General features: G+C 41.9%; 1 protein-coding gene across 1 annotated transcript in view; it reads left to right on the forward strand.

The window, feature by feature from the left end:
* GSK3A (glycogen synthase kinase 3 alpha) overlaps positions 1-20,523 on the forward strand; it is a 1,198,873-nt gene that overhangs the window by 973,228 nt on the left and 205,122 nt on the right. The window contains exon 6 of the mRNA XM_044079420.1: positions 2,918-3,024. Coding sequence (XP_043935355.1) covers positions 2,918-3,024 — 107 coding nt within the window. The remainder of the gene's footprint in view (positions 1-2,917; positions 3,025-20,523) is intronic.

The raw sequence follows: 20,523 nt of genomic DNA on the forward strand, positions 1-20,523 counted from the left end.
TATTTTGCTATGCCCTTTTTCGAGGTTAGTATACTGTGCCTCTGTCTAACAGTGACACAGAAGTGATACCCGGGGTAAACCTACGATCTCCCATCCACTCATCAAGATTCCTCTTGAAGAGAGTCAATGAGGGACTCTGCCTAACCTGGACTGGGATTTTATTCCAGAGTGAAGGGAGCCTCTGGGTTATGAATCTGTCCCACCAGCATGTCCTATTTATTTCAGTGCTGAGGTTCAAGTGTCTCGAGCGCGTAGCTTGATGGGATTTGGATTTTCTGAGGTGCAGCATGTCCATTAATTCCGGGTTGGACATGGCTTTATACGTCAGGCACAGATCGCCTCTGAACAGGCGGTATGCCACTGAGTAGAGCTGGAGTTTCTTTAACCGGGCAGCATATGGCATCTGTTTGAGCCCTTTGATCCTCTTGGTGAGGTACTTTTGGGGTCTTTCCAGTTGCTGCAGGTGTCTGGTAAAGGTACATCCCAAAAGGGGCATTGTACTCCATTATGGGCCTGATGAGGGATGAGTAAAGAGGCACGATGACCTCCCCTGATCTAGATGTGAATCCCTTCATGATTAGGTGAGCTATATAAAATGTTTTTCTAACCACTTTGGCCACGTGGTTGTCAAATGAGAGATTGCTATCAACTTGGGTCCCCAGGTCCCTAATTACTTCTTCTGTACTTAATGGATTACCACCTATGTGGTAATTTGAGGGCACTTTGTTTTTGCCAAAGGGGATGACTATACACTTTTTGGCATTTAGCTTGAGGCCATGGCTCTGGCACCAGTTGTCTGTTTCTATGAGGCCCTTTTGGAGGATGCTTGTGTCTGCTGGAGAGTCGATTATGGCTCCCAGTTTGCAGTCATCTGCGAACTTTGTCAGCCACAGTCCTTCCGTGTTGGCCTGTACCTCCGAGAAATATATACCGAACAAGAGAGGTCCCAGGACTGAGCCTTGTGGGACACCACTTGTAACTGGTTTGGAGTCCGACATGGCTCCAGCAATTCTAACCATGTGGGTTCTGTCCTTGAGCCAGTTTGCAATCCATCTAGTGACATAGGGGTTTATATTTAAGCTGGTGAGCTTATCTGTAATGCCCGAGTGGGGTATTGTATCGAAGGCTTTTGCGAGGTCCAGGTAGGCTGTGTGGACCACCTTCCCCTCGTCAATGGCCTTGGTGACTGTTTCAAAGAAATCAACCAGGTTTAAGAGGCAGGATCTGCCCTTAACAAAGCCGAACTGGGTAGGATCCAGTGTCTGTAGGTCCCCAATATCTTTATTTATGAGGTCCATGATGATCCTTTCCATACCTTTGCAGACCAAGCTAGTCAGGCTTAAGGGGCGATAGTTTCCAGGATCCATTTAGGCACCACCTTTATGGAGAGGGACCACTGTTGCTGTACGCCACTCTTTGGGCACATATCCTGTAGTAAGGCTGAGATTGAACAGTAGTTTTATGTTTGGGTTTAGCTCTTCTTGGAGTTCATGTAGGATGCAGCCCGGGACACCGTCTGGTCCCATTGATGCTGTGTTTTTTGCTTTGGAGAGGGCGGCTCTTACCTGAGCATCTGAGATGTCAGGGGGGCAGCACTCTGCTGGGATAGATATTTGCCCTTTTGGCGGGGAGGGGGGGGGGAGAAGTTTGCACTGAACCTGTCAGCTAGGATGTTGGCAATGTCTGTGGGTTCAGTGTATTTTTTGTCATTTTGGACTAATTCTGAGCATATCTGGGAATTACCACCCAGGTTCCTAACATAACTAAAGAAAGCCTTGTTATTATCCTTAGTGTCCTGTACAATTTTTCTCTCAAAGCTGGCTTTAGACAATTTTATGAGTGCCCGTAGTTTTTTGCTAATACTGATCAGTGATGCCTTCCCTTTTTGGGATTTTGCTCTATCATTTAGTAGCTTCCTCCTCCTATTGTATAGTTTGTTTATGGCTGGGGTCCACCAGACAGGACGTCTGCCTTTGGAGGATTGGGTCTTAGTTTTATTTGGGATCGCATGATCCATGCATTCCTGAAGGTGTTCATAGAATGCATTTATAAAGGATTCTGCGGTCTGGGCCGTATTTTCCACAGGTCCGGGGGCTTTGAAGGATTCCACCTCGGTTTTGAGGAGTGTGAAATTTGCTTTAGAGAAGTTTTTCACTGTGGTTTTCTGGGCAGGGGTGGGGTCGGGATGTGAATATCCAGTGAGATTAGTTTATGGTCTGATCTTACCAGTGAGGGATACACTTCTGGTCTGGAGCATAGAGTCCCCATGTTGGTGATGATCAGGTCCAGTATGTTTTCCCTTCTTGTGGGAGTGGTAACAAGTTGTTCCATAGCATTTGAGTTTATAAATTCTAGGAACTTTTGGGCTAGGGTGTTGGAGCTAGAGTAATGCTCCCAGTCTATGTTTGGGTTGTTGAAGTCACCCAATATAATGGTGTTTGGAGAGACCTTCATATTTTCCAGTGTTCTCAGAAAGGCCGAGTGGGGTTCCTGGGTTTGGGAGGGTGGTCTGTAGCAGGCTATAAACTGGAAGGCAGTTTTACCCACTGTTAGTTGCGTAGTTTGAGAGTTCAGCTGCTGCATGTATACATAATTCAACTGTTTTGTCATGTTAGTAGTATGTGGGTGCTGTGTATTCTAAAGATGTGACAGTTTGACCCATCTGATGTTACAATTGATTATAGTTTGTAGTGAAACCTGTTAGGATCACCTGGCATGTTTACCCAGAAGTAAAAAAAGTATGTAAACACAAGTACCAAATGCAATGTGCTCAAAATGCCTTTACATTTGTATAGTTGGTGGGGAATCCTGCAGACAGGTCAAGCTAGTATTTTGACCAGGAAGTAGAAGTGTAAATAAACATAAATATCAAATAGTTTGCTCAAAATGTCATAACCTTTTTTTTTTTCATTCACAGTGCAAAGCAGCTAATAAGAGGAGAGCCTAATGTGTCATACATCTGCTCACGGTACTACAGGGCACCTGAACTTATCTTTGGAGCAACAGACTACACTTCAAATATAGGTAAATAACTTCTTGCATATTATAGTCAATGAGTTACCGCATGTAGAAGTGTGAATTAGTGTAAACGGGGATTTCAAGAGGATTTTCAACAGGACTGCAAATTCTGGTAAACACCTTTGTTTTAACATTTATACTTTGCCATTGCTGAGATGAACATTAAGAGACCCTGGGGTTAGGTATCCCACAATTACTTTTCATTTTGAGAACTGGCATCAGAGAGGAAGCTTATACATGCTAAGACAATGTATAATTTCTGCAGCAACCACCCTAAGAATTATGTCTCCCTCATAGCTACCATGTTACTGGCACTTTATTTCCAAGGTGGGTGGTTTGGCTGGATATGAACAATGCAATTCACTGTTCTGCTACACTGTAGGATGTTTGCCAGTAGAACTGAACAACTTCAAATACTTGTTCTTGGTAATAGAGGTTTGCCGGGAAGATTTTGTATGCTTCTCCCGAGGGTATTGCTATAAATAAAGAAAGACATGAAGTGAAGTATTATGTCCCAGAATAACTAAATCTGTGTGAGACTGTCTGTAGATGTTGGTTAGGTATGAATTTTATGTCACACAAAGTTGGTGCAACTTCATTTGAACAGTAAATGGCATTCAGTCTGCATTTTTCTCAGCAAGTGCTTTCAGATATTTTTCTGGCCCTAATCAGCAATATATGCTACAGTTTGCCTAATTTTATGGTGTAAATGTTTATTTACATACCATCATGAAATGACTGCTCAGCTACCCTTTCTTCAATTCTACGTCCTAGACATAGATTCATAGATTAGTACTAGGCTAACTGCCCTTGTGAGCCATTTTAAGCTTAGCCAGTTATCCCTTGTGAGACACAAACCCTGAACTTTGTGTTTGTAAGGCAAACACCTTAACCATTAGGCCAACCTCCCAGCATTACTACCATATTTGTAGCCCTGTGACTGGACAGCTTGGCTGTTATGTACTGGGAAACTGGTCTCGCAGTTCATTGTTGCACTATGAGTGAGCAAATGAGGTAACAAAAGTCATAATGATCATCACTCGGACAAGAGCAACTGAGCTTCGATTCCAGTTGAGGACAACTTCAAAAGCACTTTTCCAGGTCCTATGTAACATGCTAGGTGGTTGTTGAGACCACTGCTTCTGACTGTAGTCAGTCTGCTGCTGGACAAGATAACTTCCACAAAAGGGACTAAGCTTTCAAGTCAGTAAATTCTAGTGGAAAGATGCAGTGGTGAAGCGTCAGGCATCTTTTGTCCTTCATTACCAGGTGATGATTGGAGGTGGGTGATAACTATTTGAGGTATGCCATTTAACAGTGAGATTTAATAATTCACCTTTGGAATTTGAGTTCTGCAGGACAGTAAAATTGACAGTTGTTTGAGGACCAGGTGTCCTGTACACCATACTTCTCTTAGATGTAAGATATTTGGGTAAAGTATCAGAGAGCTGACATTAGAAGGGTAGTGTCTAATAGGGCAGTAGACCTATTTTAATTCTAAAATTTGAGTTTAGCAGCAGCACAGGTATGCAAGTTGAAACTTCTCGCGTCGGTTGTAGTAAAGCATTCTGCCACCAGGTGGCACTCCTAAGGCTAGATTCAAGTAGATTTCCAAAGAACTGCCTTTCATTTTGCCATATTACCATCAACATAAAGGTAAAACTGGTTCTTCCTGATTTTATTTCTGTGTTCTGATTTCATTGATGATCTGCACTTATAGTCAGCATCTTTGATAATTGTTCTGTTGCCATACAAGTTTGTAAACATTGTTTATAACTTTTCTGCTTTGCTATTGCCAATCCTTTCATATCTGAGTGCAGAATGTTCATTTAATGTTTCAGTGTTGCAGTAATTACTCTCGGGACTTCTGCCACACAAGACCCAATGCCTAGCCTGACGTCCAAAGCTTTGTACCCTTCCCCCTCTAGGTGAGTATTAGAATGATGCCCACCAGTGCTATTTTCAGTTCTTTCTTGCTATAGTTCAGTGAAGATTAGTGTGTGCACTAAAGTGCTTTTAGTCCATTGGTTTGTCCTGGCTTCCAGACTTTGCAGATAAGTTCAGGATTTGTCTGTGTCTTGATATTGAAATGGTGAGTAATTGCAATATTTGTTTGGAGCATATTCTGCATAAGGACTCTAATTTTGTATGGGTTCTAAGCATAATGTAACCGTTGTTTCCACCCTGCTAGGGTTGAATAGGAAGCGTGTCGAGCAGAAAGCCAAATCTCTCCAGGGCTACCTTATCTAAAGTATTGTCTCATCCAAGATCACCACAACTTCGGACAGATCCACTGTAGATGTCCCAAGTAAGAAAAAAGGAAGCATTTAAAGAAGTCCCCTAAAGAGGAGTTATCAGGAAGCTGACAGCATACTGTTGGAGTCCAAAGACTCACTTGGACCGAAGGTCACGAGTCTATGAGGTACTTTTGTAGTTTCTGACTCGTGTCTGTTTCGACCAAGGTCCTGTAATGTTGGCCCATAAGGCTACCACACACACAGATACAAGCATGTCCTCTTGAGACAAGTCCCTCCTACAGCCAGTTAGTCTAGATGCCTTTCCATGTGATGCTGGTTATGATGCTTAGGTAGCCTGTACCAAAGGTAAAGGCTCTGTCGACCTCTATTCCAGGGTCAAGTTCTCTGGCATCCAGCCACATCTGGATGCTTCTAGGGCAGTCTCTATCCAAGAACAGTAACAGGTCATTCAGATAGAAGTGGATGGTTTACTATATGGTCACAGCAACAGCTGTGTTGGCTCACGTCCCATGTGTTGAACTTTACTCAAACTTAATGGTGTTAGCTCAGGACTCTGTTCACTTTTTAAAAAAACGACTTCTAAACCAACATTATCAGGGGCTCCTACCATTAAGGAAGCCCTTCCTTGGGGAACGCAGTCCTTAGAGTCAGAAGCAAATGAACTGACTTATGTGGACTTTCTTTTCTTATCCATTCATAAGTCGGAAGGACACCCTGTTTGTTGCATCCCTTACAAGAGATGTTTCATTTGATGATACCCTTCATGTTATCGGGAAAAAAATACTTAACAGGTGATTTTAAAGATTGCTTTCCTGCCTCCTCAAAGGAGTAGGGACCTCCTATGTCTAAAAGTGCTTATGTCCTTCGGCATTCTTCAGTTTATTGAGGCATTATCAGATGTTTTGCCTGTGCATCTATGAGCTAGATTCCCAGCCTTCATATACTTGTACAAAAACTTGTTTGCTGATCTAGTAGTGGTATCCTTTGATTTCAGCAAAGGCTGCATCCAGGATACAACCAGAAGCACAGCAACAATAGGGCGAGCAAGATTTGTAAGGAAAAATTGCACCTCTGCTGCCATCACCTTCAGGGCCGCTAAGTACCAAAAACATTTGGTGAAATGCCACTATACTATCCTGTCTCAGTTGAAGTCAGTGGTGAATACAGACAGGCACCTGAAGGGGGAGTGGTAAAACTATGCAATTTCAGATGATGTCCTTCCATTTTATTGTTGCAGTATCCATTACATTAAGGATCCCCTGCCAAAGGCGGCCTACCGTCCGGCAAGTACATCAAAGCTTTAGGTTGCTTTAAGAAATGCTGTATATCACCTTTATGCTCCTTGTGTCGCATAGAGCATAAAGGTGATGTTTGGATGTACCATCCTCAGGACTTTGCCGCCAGTCTGAATGTCATTGCTTGATCATTCTGAAAGCCTGTTCCGTTGGTTCACCAAGCCGTTACATATGTCCCATCTGGGGTTCCTTTTTACTTATCCTTTTTTTTTTTTTTTTTTTTTTTTATTGTTGCTTGTGTGGTTTCATGTCATCCAAGAAGGGTAAATCCCATTATGGGAGACATACCCCAGAAAGATCACCACAAGCAGTGTATTTTTTGTTTGGGTGCCTCTTATGACCACAAGTCCTGTTTTATTTGTCAGGCTTTTGTACCCTAAACCATACTAGACTATTTGGCGCTTTGTCTAAAGCTTCTTTCGAAAGACACAATGGAGGGTAATTCCCGCTCCATAGGACAGCTGTCAAGTGAATAAGGCCAAGAATCCTAGGCTGGAATTTTTTGCTGTTGAGCCTCCTCTGGACTTCTCTCCCAAGATGAGTGAATGCCCGATTTTTATCGTTTGATTCCTCTGCCGTGATTGGGTTGGAAGCTGGCAGGGATCTGACTTTGAGTACATCTGAGGAGGCTTTGCATACGTTAGTATCAGAAGTTTTGGGGGAACAGTGGCTGATTATTTCTAAGGAGTATAGGGGTGTTCCTCAAATGTCAGAGAAGTACCTTTTACCACCATTGAATGCCGTCCTGGGTCAGAGCCTTCCAAATTTAATAAGGCAGACATTCCATTGAAGAAAAAGTAAAAGACTAAACATTTCTCCTGCTCCTAAGGGTCCACAGAGTGAATGGCAGGCCTTCACTCAGGATTTGTTTAGTGCTTTGATGGTATTGAAACCTTCTTAGGGGGTTTCCTGTTACAGCCCCCCCTGCTCCTCTACTCTCCTAAAAAGGCCCAGGGAACAGGATTCGTCTGAGTAGGAGCTGGATTTGGATGAGGATGCTCACTCATCTTAGAATAACTTATTTGGACTGTAGATCAGAGAAAAAGCAATCTACCAGTCCTGATACTCAATCGGAAGAGATTTTTTTTGGGGACATTATCTCCGTGATAAGAGTTCTTTAAATGGGATTGCACTCAGGTCTCTGAGGTACACCAGATATAATATAGGTTGCTACAGATGTGTTCTCCTAAACCTTTTGCTGTTCCTCCTATTTTAGCTGCCTTGTTAGATGCATTTTTCAATGTTTTTAAGGCTTCTGACTCTTGGCTCCCCCCCCCCCCCCACTCCCAAAAAACCTGATATTCTATAGGGTGCCTCAGGGGTGCAAATGTTTGTACAAATGTCCTGCTGACCGCTCGGTGGTATCTGTAGCCTCAGACAAGCCTCTCATTTGCTTCCTTCTCAAAAGTTACGTCTCTGTGATAAAGATAGCAAGACCATGGAAAGGCTAGGCAAGAAGGTTTACACCTCTGCGACTTTGGCTTTTAGAGCAGTTATCAGAGCCGTATGTCCAGGTAATTGTTGGCTGTCCTATCCCTGGCTTGTCAGGTTATTTATCTTCCAGACTTTGAGGGTAAAACTTCTGTTCTTTCCCTTTTAGGGAGTTGAGTTTGGTCCCAGGTGGCTCGTCATTCCATAGGACTTCTGCTTTTGGGTCAGTGATGAGATATTCTTGGCTTCATCTTCAGCCTTTGTCTGATAATATTAAGGCTAGTTCATGGATGCCCCTCTTGATATTGCACTTGTTTGCTGAAACTGCTGCTGCTATGTTCAAGTCCCTTCAGGATAAGGGCAAACTTTACAGGAACTTAAAACGTATTTGTTTCTCTTGTGCCTAAATTTCAGAGAAACCACTTCCATAAGCCAGCCTTTGTTCGCAGGCAATCTCACCCTCCTCCTAAGGGCAAAAAGGGTGGCAAGTGGGCTTCTCCTGCTTAAGGTTACTCCGACTTCAGTGCCTCAGAAGTTTCCTTTTCCAGATAAACCAGGTGCTGTCTGACTATCCTATTCTTCCCAGCCTCTTTCTCTTCATCTCTCTCTTCCTGTTTGGCTACAGATAACTCAGGATTCCTGAGTCCTGTCCTTTATTCGCCAGGGGTATTTCATGATTTGGAAATCCCTTCCCTCTTTTTTGTGGGTATTCCTTCGCCCCCTCAGGAACAACTCTTCTTTCCAGAGGTGCTTTGGGACCTTTTGATTCTGGGTACTCTCTGGAGGTCTCTGTGTTCCAAAGGGGGAGGGGATTTTACACCAAGTTGTTTTAGTACCCAGAAAATAGGGTTCTTGGAGACCAATTGTAGACCTCTGTCATCTAAACACTTTTATGAAGGTGCCCTGATTTCGAATGTTCCGTCAAACTTTGTTCCCTCTATTGCTTCTGCAGGCATACATGGTATGTCTGGATCTCAAGGATGCTTATCTCCATATTCCAAGCCATCCCCTTTTCAGGAAGTTTTTAAGTTTCTCTGTTGCTTCCTGGCATTTTCAGTTCTCTGCTTTGCCTGTTGGCCTTTCCTACTTGCCCCAAGGGTATTCACCAAATACCTTGCTCCTGTGATTGCTTTTTGTAGGCTTCAGGGCTTCCAAGTATTTCCTTACTTGGACCTCGTGTTTCAGGCATCCTCTCCAGAAATCCTGTTACAAAATCTTCATTTTGCCATTTCCCTTCTGCAAAGCCTGTGGTACACAAACGTCATAAGTCTTTCCTGACTCCTTCTCAGGGCCATGTTTTTCCGGGGTGCAGGATTCAGACTGTACTTATGCTGGCATCCCTGCCTCGACCCATGGCCTTTCTGCTAGTTTCATTCTTTCAAACTCTTCTTTCTCTGACCTGTATTACACCCGGGGAGTTTGAGAGCTCTGCAACTCATGGCATCCACCATCCCTAAGCACCCTGTGGCCAAACTCCACATGAGCGAATTTCATTGGTTTCTGAAGTCAGTCTGGCTTCAACAAGTGCATTCCTTACAATTTGTACTTCCTCTTCTAACTTGTCTCGAGAAGGGGCTTCACTGGTGGATCCAAAAGTTGTCTCAAAATCCAGGGCTTCCTTTTCATTCCCCTCTTCCCTCTCAGGAGCTGTTCACAGGCACTTGAAATAATTACATAGTTCAGTAATTAAAAACAAATAAGATGCCTCCAGTTATATTCTGTGTTAAAACCTTCTGTTTTAAAGTATGGTACTTTAATTCCCTCATCTTAACACAAAATGTAACTGGAGGCATCTTATTTAATTGTTTTTATTTAATTATGTAGTTTAAATGATTTATTAATTGCATATAGTATATAATGCTGTTCATTTTTTAGCTAGTATATACTCTTTGAAGGCATATTGAGGTGCTAGGGTTTTATGTTTGCTGCATTTGCATATTAACACTTTTGGATTTGTAGACTGTTTTTTCTGCTCCCAAAATCTTGTTGGTGACTCTCTTTTAGCCAAGACAGCATTGGTTCCCTCTTCTGCATTTAATCAAGGACAGTCATCACAAGTTACCTCACATGGTGGACCTATTTACACAAGACCAGGCATCTTTCATGCATCCCCGTCTGTCTACTCTTCAATTGACACTGTGGATGATAAATTTTGATTCCATACAGACACCTTTTTTTCTGAGGATGTCCTTAGCGTCCTGCAGGAGGCCAGGATTCCAACAGTAGGAAATTCTACTTATCCAAATGGAAGAGGTTTTCTGTTTGATTTTCTCGTAACCTGGATCCACTTTCTGTGGATGTTCCTTTGGTTCTCTCATATGTGTGAATTGATCAATGCTGGATTGGCTTATTCTGTTAAGGCCCATTTATCAGCTGTTTCTGCTTGTCTGCCTTTATCTCCTCCTTTAGCTTCTTCGTTTGAAGCTAAACAATTCCTTAAAGGTGTCCTTCATATTAGGCCTCCCAGGAAAGCATGTTTCCTCCTCCATGAGATCTTAATTTTGTTTTGGAAAAATTGTCTCAGGCTCCTTTTGAGCCTGCAGCTTCAGCTTTCTTGCAACATTGCTCTTGGAAGACTGTGCTTTTGTTAGCTCTTATTTCTGCCAGATGAGTGTCTGAACTTCAAGCCCTTATGGCTTGTCATCCCTTTTTGGTTTTCCATAAGGACAGGGTGTCCTTGCATACTAATTATTTTATGCCCAAGGTGGTTACAGAGCTGTTCCTTAATCAGTCTATTCATTTGCCTACTTTTTCCCTTCACAGTCTGCCAGTGAGAAGGTGCTGCACATGTTGAATGTGCATAGACAACTCAGACTTTATTTGAGTAAGACTAAGACTATTAGGAAGTCTGATAAACTGTTTCTTTTCATCCTAGGTCTTTAAGATTAGCTGTGTCCAAGCAGACTTTTTATTCTTGGATCTCAAAAGCTATTTCTTTGTGTTATTCCTTTCATGGTTAGAGCCTTCCTTATTCTGTTAAGGCTCATTCTGCTAGGACTGTGGAGGCTTTTGGTGTTTTTTTCAAGGGTTTGGATACTAACCTTGTTCCTGAGGTACCTACCTGGACTTGTGTACATACATTTACCAAGCACTACAAGCTGGGTGGAATCTCCAGAGCTAGAGCTGGTTTTGCTAGGTCTATCCTTCATGGCTTCCTAGAGGGCTCTGCTGGTCCTTCCTCCTCCCAAGTTTCTTCCTGAGCTTTGGCACTCTTCCTAATGTAATGAATACTGCAACATGAAATGGAAGGCATAGTACAGGTGAGTAGAATCCTACATAACGATAGAAGTCCTTCTCTTCACTGTTGCAGTGTTCACTCCCTCCCTCTACCCCCTGGTCTGTTTCTCTTCTGGATGTACTGATTACCTTTTTTTTTCCTTGGACTAGCTTTCTTACTGGGGCTCTCAGTTCTGAGGATGATACACCCAGACTTTTGGGGGGGGGGTCATATAAGTGACTCCTGTACATGTTAAAGATGCAGCGAGAGAGTATTTTCTTTGGTTTCTAGGTGTTATACTGCAAGAAGGTACAAATGTGATTTTTGGACTGTTGGGGGGGGTAAAGTGTATTGATCACATTCTATGTAGAATTAAGATCATTTTCCCTGTTTTAGAGATTTGAAATTGTAGACTAATCATTGGTTTAAACTGTAGACAGTTTTTTTTAAACAAATGAGCTTAAAATAAGGTAAGATATGAAAGGCTTGGAAATGGTAGCTCTTCATTAGATGACTTGCAGCAGCCTAAGCTATATGGGACTATACCTTGCCATTGATTAGACGTTAGGCACCCAAAAAGCTTTGTATACTGGCCAGTCATGCTCCTCTATGCCCATGGAAGTACAAGGTCATACCAATATAAAAGCAGATGTACAGATGCCAAAATTCTGAACTGGCTGTTGAAGTAACCAGACTGTCTTCTGTGTGTCATGGTTTAGCAATCAGCAAATTTGAGATACTGAGAATAAGCACCCCGCAGGGGACTTTACTTCCATATTTCTGTAAAGTTGGTGATCTGAAGTTGTTTTCATGTGATCTTCAACCTGAGGGACTCTGATCCAGCATTGATCCGATTCGGCTGTATACTCCATCGGATCCAAAGTCCAAGCTCCTCCCCTACCCATAGCAGCCCACTCTCCCTCCTCCCCTTAGATCTGTTTGCCGCTCAATTTGAACAGCACGTGTTTTCCAACTGCTCCAAGCTTCTCAGTGTGCAAGTGCAATTTTTGGGCTTTATTTCTTCTCCAACATCTCTCTTCTTTTCCTGCCCTCTGCTACCCGCATCTCTTAGTCGGTCCCTTTAAAAAAAAAAAAAAAAAAAAAAAAACTTTTCCTAGTGAGGTTGTGTGTGTGTGTAAGGGGACCTTCCTTCCCATGGCTGATGCCCCTAAGCCAGGGTTTAGGAAGTGCGGAGTGTGGGCACACACTTCCAACTTCCAATGCCCACACAGTGTGTGGTGTGTTTGGGAGTTCCCCACTTAGATTCCTCCTGCTCGATTTAAGCTGGCTTCAACCCCCAGCGCCCTTATTGACAAGAGGAACAAACTTATTTTAAAGGGCCTTCTGCCCCCTGAAGAGGCCACTACTACTTCTTCCCTGACTTCTGGGACTCAAACTCCCGCTAAGAAGTCTGGAAAGGACAGAGGGCCCATTCAAAAGAGTGGGATCGCCTAGGAAGAGGTCTCTGGAACAGTCATCCCCAGCCGAGCCTCCCACTATGTTCCAGCTGGATCCATCCATACTGGAGTTTCCCTCAGCTCTGGTCTCCACGCTTCTCCTCGGAGCTGGAGACCTCGCGAGCTCAGTCCAAAGCCTCTACCCCTCCTTGTCATTCTCAGCCGGGGGTCGGTGGCTTCTTCAGTCTGGTACACTCAGTCTGTCTGAAGCCGAGGTTGACAGGATGATGAAGTTTCTTCAGGCCCAGATTCAGCTGGGAGTCTTGCCTACTCCATTCCCCTCTGGGGCTGGGCGCATGCCGTCTGCTTTCCTCCCTTTCTCTCCTTCTCCAATCTGCCCTTAGGTTTCGGAGCTCTTGGGTCTGTGGTTCGAGTGTTGATGGGTCAGCGCCAATGGTCCCTGGTACCTCAACCCTGACCGCTGCCTTGAGCAGTTTAGCTCTCACGATGTTCATCGTGCTACCCTGCTGCAGTCATCACACTTGGGTTATCCTGTCATCAGGCGGTCCCGCAGTCGGCCTGAATTCCAAAGTCTTGGTCCGGCGTTGGTTGCTGTTGCTTCTTCCCTGACGTCATTTCACCAGGGGTGTATAGGAGGCATCCAACGCCATTTTTCTTCAGTCTTTCTTGCCGCGTGGTGCCCGAAGCAGAAGCAGTTCGCAAGTGCCGGTCGGCCGACTCCTGAGATTTTCAAAGTGGAATTTCAGATCCGAAGTCTTCAATAAAGCTAAGTACCCCGTTGGGGAAACTTTTCTTGCCTCCGACCGATGTCAGAAAAAGTTAACAATTGTATTTCTTGTGGGAAGCAAATACCTCATAAGGACTTTCATTCTTTTTGTATACCTTGCCTAGGCCCAGACCACGACGTCACTGGTTGTCGGTTTTGTGCTAGGTTCAATAAGCAAACTATAAAGCGACGCTTTGGTTTCTCACGACACTACTTCAGTATGAAATTTGATTACACTATGCCGTCGGAGCAACCGACTACCGGCGTGCATAAAAAACGCAAAGATAAAGACAGGCAGCCTAGATCCAAGCCAGACTCCGAGGCCTCAGCTGGGCCGGTCGCCGGTTCACCGATTTTCAGTGAGGCGCCTACGCAGCCCCTGACTATTGCAGAATTGGAACCCCAGACCGCTTCGGATTCTCTGGCTGAGAGTTCTAGGCCGACGCAGCCATTTTCTGTAGGCCCTACCGACGACACTGCAGAAGGAGAAGCCGGTGCTGCAGAAACACCTTCGGTTTCTGAAGGTGTCTTCAGACCGACTACTCTCACCATAAAATCCTATGCTAAGCTTGACTCCTCTAAAACCAAAAAAGACTGCACTTCAGTTGCCAGTTCAAGGCCCCATGCCTAAGAAACAGATGCTTAAAATGGCTGAAGATTTGATTTCTTTAATCGGGGGTTCCCAACCCCCACCCGACAAAAGGCCTAGACAAGAGGAGGATTATGCCTCCTCAGATCAAGTGTCTATTTCCTCAGGCTCCTCTGAGGAACAGGATTACTCCTTTCCCCCTTATGAAGATTCTGACGCTGAGGATTCCATTCCCTCAGCTTCTCCCCCTGAAGACTATTCCTTTGGGGAAACCTTACATACCATGAGGGAACATTTCCACTGGGAAGGTCAGGACTACTACGACTCAAAGAAAAGGCTCCGAGAGTTTCTTTTACTCCCCCAGCACAGACCACTTGCTATCCCCCTAGTTTTAGACATTGTGGATGATGTTTACTTAGAATCTAGTCTAAATCCAGATTCTCTGCCTCCTGCTCCAGCCAAACCAGATACACTATAGAGTGCCTGACTCACACAAATTCCTTTACAAAAGCCCTGTTGCTGATCCAGAGACAATCTCTCAGGGTCCCAAAGGGGCTAAGGCTTCTATGGCAAAAAATCCTGTACCCTCTGAAAGGGACTCCAGAGCATTAGATAGGTGGGGGAAGAAGGTTTACACCTCAGCTACTCTAGCTATGAGAGCACTAAATTGTCAATTTCACATGCTTAAATACCAGCAATTCCTAATGTCTCAAATAAAACAAAAGATGAGCACGCACCCTCAACAGTCTGAATTCAAGGAAATGCAGGATCTGTTGCATGCAGCTGAACAGGTGGGCAAACATACAGACACCAATAAACGAAGTTCCTCCAACTCAAATTAAACCAAAAAGCACAGAGTCCCAAGCGAGTATGAGGTTTTCCACCAATTTATTAATCCACTATCACTAACTAAATTAAAAACCAGTGAAAACAGTAATACTAGTAAAGCGCTTTTCGTCCGGATCATATCCGGACTTCTTCAGACAAAAAAACCCGCTCTAAATCAAAGTTTAAATAACTTCTTTCTATTCACTAACCAATCAGGACCCAGCTCCCACGATACAAATAACTTAAAGCTGTAATACTTTTTTATATAATAAAATTTTTTTAAAAACAAAGACTAACTCTTTCTTAAAAGGTAATTATTCATCAATAAAAAAATTTCTTTTTCATGGTGTCGAAACTGGTTTCTTACAGGCACCAAACTCGTAGATGAAAAATAATTGTCCATTACTTAAACTTAGAAATGAACATCATATTAAACCGGACTTCTTACAGGCACAAGTCATAAATAAACAAACCATCCTGTCAGTAGTAATTTGCTTTCACTGTAATGTGTAACTACTTATTAAAAGAAAACAATATAGTTTTCGTATAAGTATATATATTCAATAATTTAATTACATTAAAAATATTAAAAACTAGTGTCATGTAGTAGTAAACGGTGGATGTCCCTTAGGTCACCCAATAATAAAACTCAGTAATGTTGTTATAACCCCTCACATTTTGCTATATATCACTGCCAATGCTCCTCTTTGTTAACTAAAAAAATGTGGAAGGTAATCAGGGGGGGGTTGTTTTTTTACCTAGTCGTACCCAACCCATTCCTATGTTGTTCAAGGATTTTAACTTCAAAACCAACACCACCTAAGAGTAAAAAGACTACAGTACCACGTTATCAAACCTAGGATTCTTCTATCTAAATAAGCTCCTTAGCTTCAACACACAAGCTATTGAGCATGTTTCATTCAATCCTGGTTCCATGCACGCTCGTAAACGCAGCTGCCAGCTTAGCTCACTCTTTTCTAATAGTAGTTTGACATAACTGTCATTAAGGTATTTACTACCTGTTTTTTCATTACCCACTTTACATATAATCTTAAACTTGAATATATGCCCAGCATATTGATTACAATGCCTAGCCAAGGCGTTGTCATTGTTATTCTTACTGATAGCATATATGTGTTCATATATTCTATCTCTCAAGGCAACGATCCGTCTTACCTATGTAAAATGATGGGCAATGTTGGCATTGAGCCAAATAAACTACTGATCGTGTATTACAATTATAAACATCGTGGATTAAGAATGTTTCATTTCTAACCACAAATGTATTGGAACTATCTATAAAAGGACAGTATTTACATGCTCCACATTTGTGTGCCTGTGTTATTTTTCCTAGTTTTACATTGGGTTTCTAAGAAGTTCTTAATATTATACCCTCTTTTGAATGTAATAATTGGATGCTCACCAATCTTTTTAAAAATATCCTTATCCAATGATAAAACAGTACCAATATTTCCTCACTATTTTCTGAATATCTGATGCTACTGGACAGTAAGTGAAGGTGAATGCAAGTGAAAAGTTTTTATGCACATTTGAGTTAATTTCTAAACTCGTTTCCTCACTTCCATTCTTTTGGATATTATCAGTTAATTTATCTACTGGTGAAAAATCTCCTATTATTACACTACCATTCAAAATTGGTATACAAGTACCGTTCCTTCTTTTTGTTTTTACCTCTTCAAAAATTTCTATTAAAAATTGTCTAGGGTATCCTCTATGTGTGAACATATCAAACAGTAATGTACATTCCTCTTCGGATTCTTCATCCATTGTTACCATCCTAGCCGCGTGTACAAGCTGGCCTTTAACCACAGATTTCTTCTGGTGGTATGGATGTGAACTCGAAAAATGCAAAAACGTATTCGAGTAGGTAGTTTTCCTATATATTCTTGCTGTATATCTACCTTCATGTATATTCTTACTAAGTTCAACATCTAAAAAATTGATCTTATGTTCCTGGAAATTATTAGTAAATTTCAAAAAGGAACTGGTTGAATTTAGAAAAAAGACAAACTCTTCCGCCAAAATGCTGTCCCCTTTAAAAATTATAAAGATGTCATCCAAAAATCTCGTATATAAGAGTATTTGTTCCTTCCACTGACTCTTCAAAATGAAGGTTGTTTCCCAGTAGGCCATAACCAAGTTTGCAAAACTGGCACCCACTGGGGGAGCCCATTGCTATCCCAATCTTCTGCAGGAACAAACTGTTGTTAAATGAAACATAATTATTTTCCAAAATAATATCCAACAGTTGTTCCACTAGTAAGCTTTCATTCTCTGTAGCTCCCTTATTTCTTATAAAATCAACAACCCATTGTACACCCAAGTCTTGTGGTATACAAGAATAAAGGTCACAAACATCCACTGTGAGGAAGTTGTATCTGCTATCAAATGTTAATAACTCTATTTCTCCTAAAAAGGACCAAGAGTCCTTAACTATCTGAGATTCCCTTTCTACGTACTACTTCAAAATTGAGTCCACTACTTTCGCACAGGGGTATGTGATCGACTGCCTTGCGTCCACCAAAGCTCTAAAAGGTGGATCGGAAAGGTTTTTATGAATTTTGGGTATACCAAAAAGCCGCGGAATTCTTGGGGACAGCATTGTCAAGTATTGATTCATGTGGACATCAGTCAAACCGTCCATAAATAAATTACTGATGTACATCCTGATTTTATTATATGCCTGATTCAATTGGTGCAAACTGACTTCCTCATAAGTTTCCTTTTCTAATAGTGTTGCTATTTTATTTATATAATCTTCATTATACATGATAACTAAACCTTCACCCTTATCAGGTTTCATAAATCTGATAGGGAGGGTCCTAAAAAGTTTTAATAGTTGTCTTTCTTCTAAGGTAACATTTTCAGTATGCCTACTTTTATTATGCGTTTGTATCAATTGTCTGAATTCTTGTTCACACAAGTACTCAAACATACTGATAATCACGTTACATGGTGGGTTAAAAGTACTAGTCACCCTTAATTCACTGTTACTGTATGATGAGTTCCCCATTAAAACACTTAAGTTCAACTTACGAATAAAAAGTTTAAAATCAATCAGAAGTTCAGCCAAATTACACCTATTAGTTGGAACAAATGTGAAACCCTTTGCATACAGTTCAACTATAATACTATCAATGTGACATTCAGTAAAGTTATAAATTTTAAAGTCACCGTCTTTGTTAGTTATAACATCAAATAGAGTACATCCTAGTTCAACTCCCCCTGATTACATTCCACATTTTTTTAGTTAAGTACCAAAGAGGGGCATAGGCAGTGATATATAGCAAAATGTGAGGGGTTATAACAACATTACTGAGTTTTATTATTGGGTGACCTAAGGGACATCCACAGTTTACTAGTACATGACACTAGTTTTTAATATTTTTAATGTAATTAAATTATTGAATATATATATACTTATACGAAAACTATATTGTTTTCTTTTAATAAGTATTACACATTACAGTGAAAGCGAATTACTACTGACAGGATGGTTTGTTTATTTATGTCTTGTGCCTGTAAGACGTCCGGTTTAATATGATGGTCATTTCTAAGTTTAAGTAATGGACAATTATTTTTCATCTACGAGTTTGGTGCCTGTAAGAAATCAGTTTCGACACCATGAAAAAGAAATGTTTTATTGATGAAGAATTACCTTTTAAGAAAGAGTTAGTCTTTGATTTAAAAAAAAAATTTATTATATAAAAAAGTAGTATTACAGCTTTAACTTATTTGTATCATGGGAACTGGGTCCTGATTGGTTAGTGAATAGAAAGAAGTTATTTAAACTTTGATTTAGAGCGTTTTTTTTTTTTGTCTGAAGAAGTCCAGATATGATCCGGACGAAAAGCGCTTTACTGGTATTACTGTTTTCACTGGTTTTTAATTTAGTTAGTGATAGTGGATTAATAAATTGGTGGAAAACCTCATATTCGCTTGGGACTCTGTGCTTTTTGGTTTAATTTGAGGTGGGCAAACATACTTTACAATGTGGATTTGATTCCTTGGAAGCTTCCTGTAGAGCAGCTGTTACTGGGTCTGTTATACGTAGGCATGCTTGGTCAAAGGAACAAACTCTGCCTGATCATGTTAAAGCAAAGTTACTAGATGCACCCTTACAGCAGGATGTCCTATTTTGAGGTTAAAGCAGAAGAAGTTTTAAAGAAAATGGAGGATAAGGCAAAATCTATGCAGACGGTCAAAGATTTCTTACAGGTTCAGCCCCCACGCTTCAGCAGAAATTGGCCAACAAAAAATTGGTCCTTTCCAGCTACTGACAGACCAGAGGGGTAAATACAGGCGCCCAAGGGGCAGAGGACAAGCACAAACCCATTACAAACCTCAACAATGGGGCACTGCAACACAGAAGGGAGGAGAAGACAGGTCCCAAACTACTAGAAGGCAAACACAATGACTTAAACCTCAAACTGCCAAGCAAAACTCTCTTGGCAGCTCCCTTGGGAGGAAAATTAGCACTTTTTACAGACAACTGGCGCATTGTCACAAAGGACAAATGGGTCCTAGACATTATCTCACAAGGATACAGATTCCATTTCCACACCTTGCCAACGAAAAAAGGAATGCCAATCCTGCCACAAAATCAATGGGCAGAGGCACAAAAACAAATTATAGCTCTCATGGACATGAGAGCCATTCAAGTGGTACCTACATGGGAGCAAGGCCAAGGATTTTACTCGAGGCTCTTTCTAGTCCCCAGAAAGGACAATGCTTGGAGACCCATTCTGGACCTTTCAATTCTAAACACCTTCTTACAAGTACCCAAATTCAAGATGCTTACACTACAGCTTCTTAACATGTTGGGCAAGAAAGCATGGCTAGTAACGTTGGACCTCAAGGAGGCATACCTGCATGTCCCTATCAGACAAAATTGCAGAAGATACCTCCGTTTCATTGCAGGTTCAACCCATTACCAATTCTCTGCACTGCCCTTTGGCTTATCCACTGCGCCCAGGGTCTTAACAAAATGCCTGGCACCAGTATTTGCATACTGCAGACAAAGAGGAATTCAAATATACCCATACCTGGGCGACTGTCTCATCCAAGCAGAAAACAAGGACATTCTCTTACAACATCTGGCTTTTGTAAAACACCTTCTAAGTTGCCTAGGGTACACAGTAAACGAAAAGAAATCAAAACTAGTACCCTCACAAAATATGACATTCCTGGGTGCCAGCTTGAATACAACGGCCCAGATGGCTTATCTGATGCCAAACAACTACAACTGACTCAATACTTCAAAACAATGGCAACAAAGACCCAACTCCCTGCAAGAAAAATTCTGCAGGCCTTGGGCTTCATGGCATCTTGCATACTACTAATACCATTTGCAAAACTGCATATGAGGAAATTACAGTGGTACCTAAAAAGCGTATGGACTCAACACAGCCACAGCTTGGACACAATGATATCTCTCATTCCCTGCCTTCAAGAGTTTCTATGGTGGTCACAGGCATGTCACCTCAACAAGGGTCAGCCTTTCACCTTACCCCCAGCCAGGCAAACTATGACAACAGATGCATCGGACTATGCCTGGGGGGCACACATGGCAGGACGGTGCGTTCAAGGCATATGGACTGCAGATCAAAGGAATCTGCACATCAATCAAAAAGAAATGCTAGCTATACAGAATGCCCTGACAGCCTTAAAGGACCTCTTACA

The sequence above is a fragment of the Protopterus annectens genome, chromosome 8.part0, assembly GCF_019279795.1.
Source record: "Protopterus annectens isolate FY-2018-M chromosome 8.part0, PAN1.0, whole genome shotgun sequence".
Taxonomy (NCBI): domain Eukaryota; kingdom Metazoa; phylum Chordata; order Ceratodontiformes; family Protopteridae; genus Protopterus; species Protopterus annectens.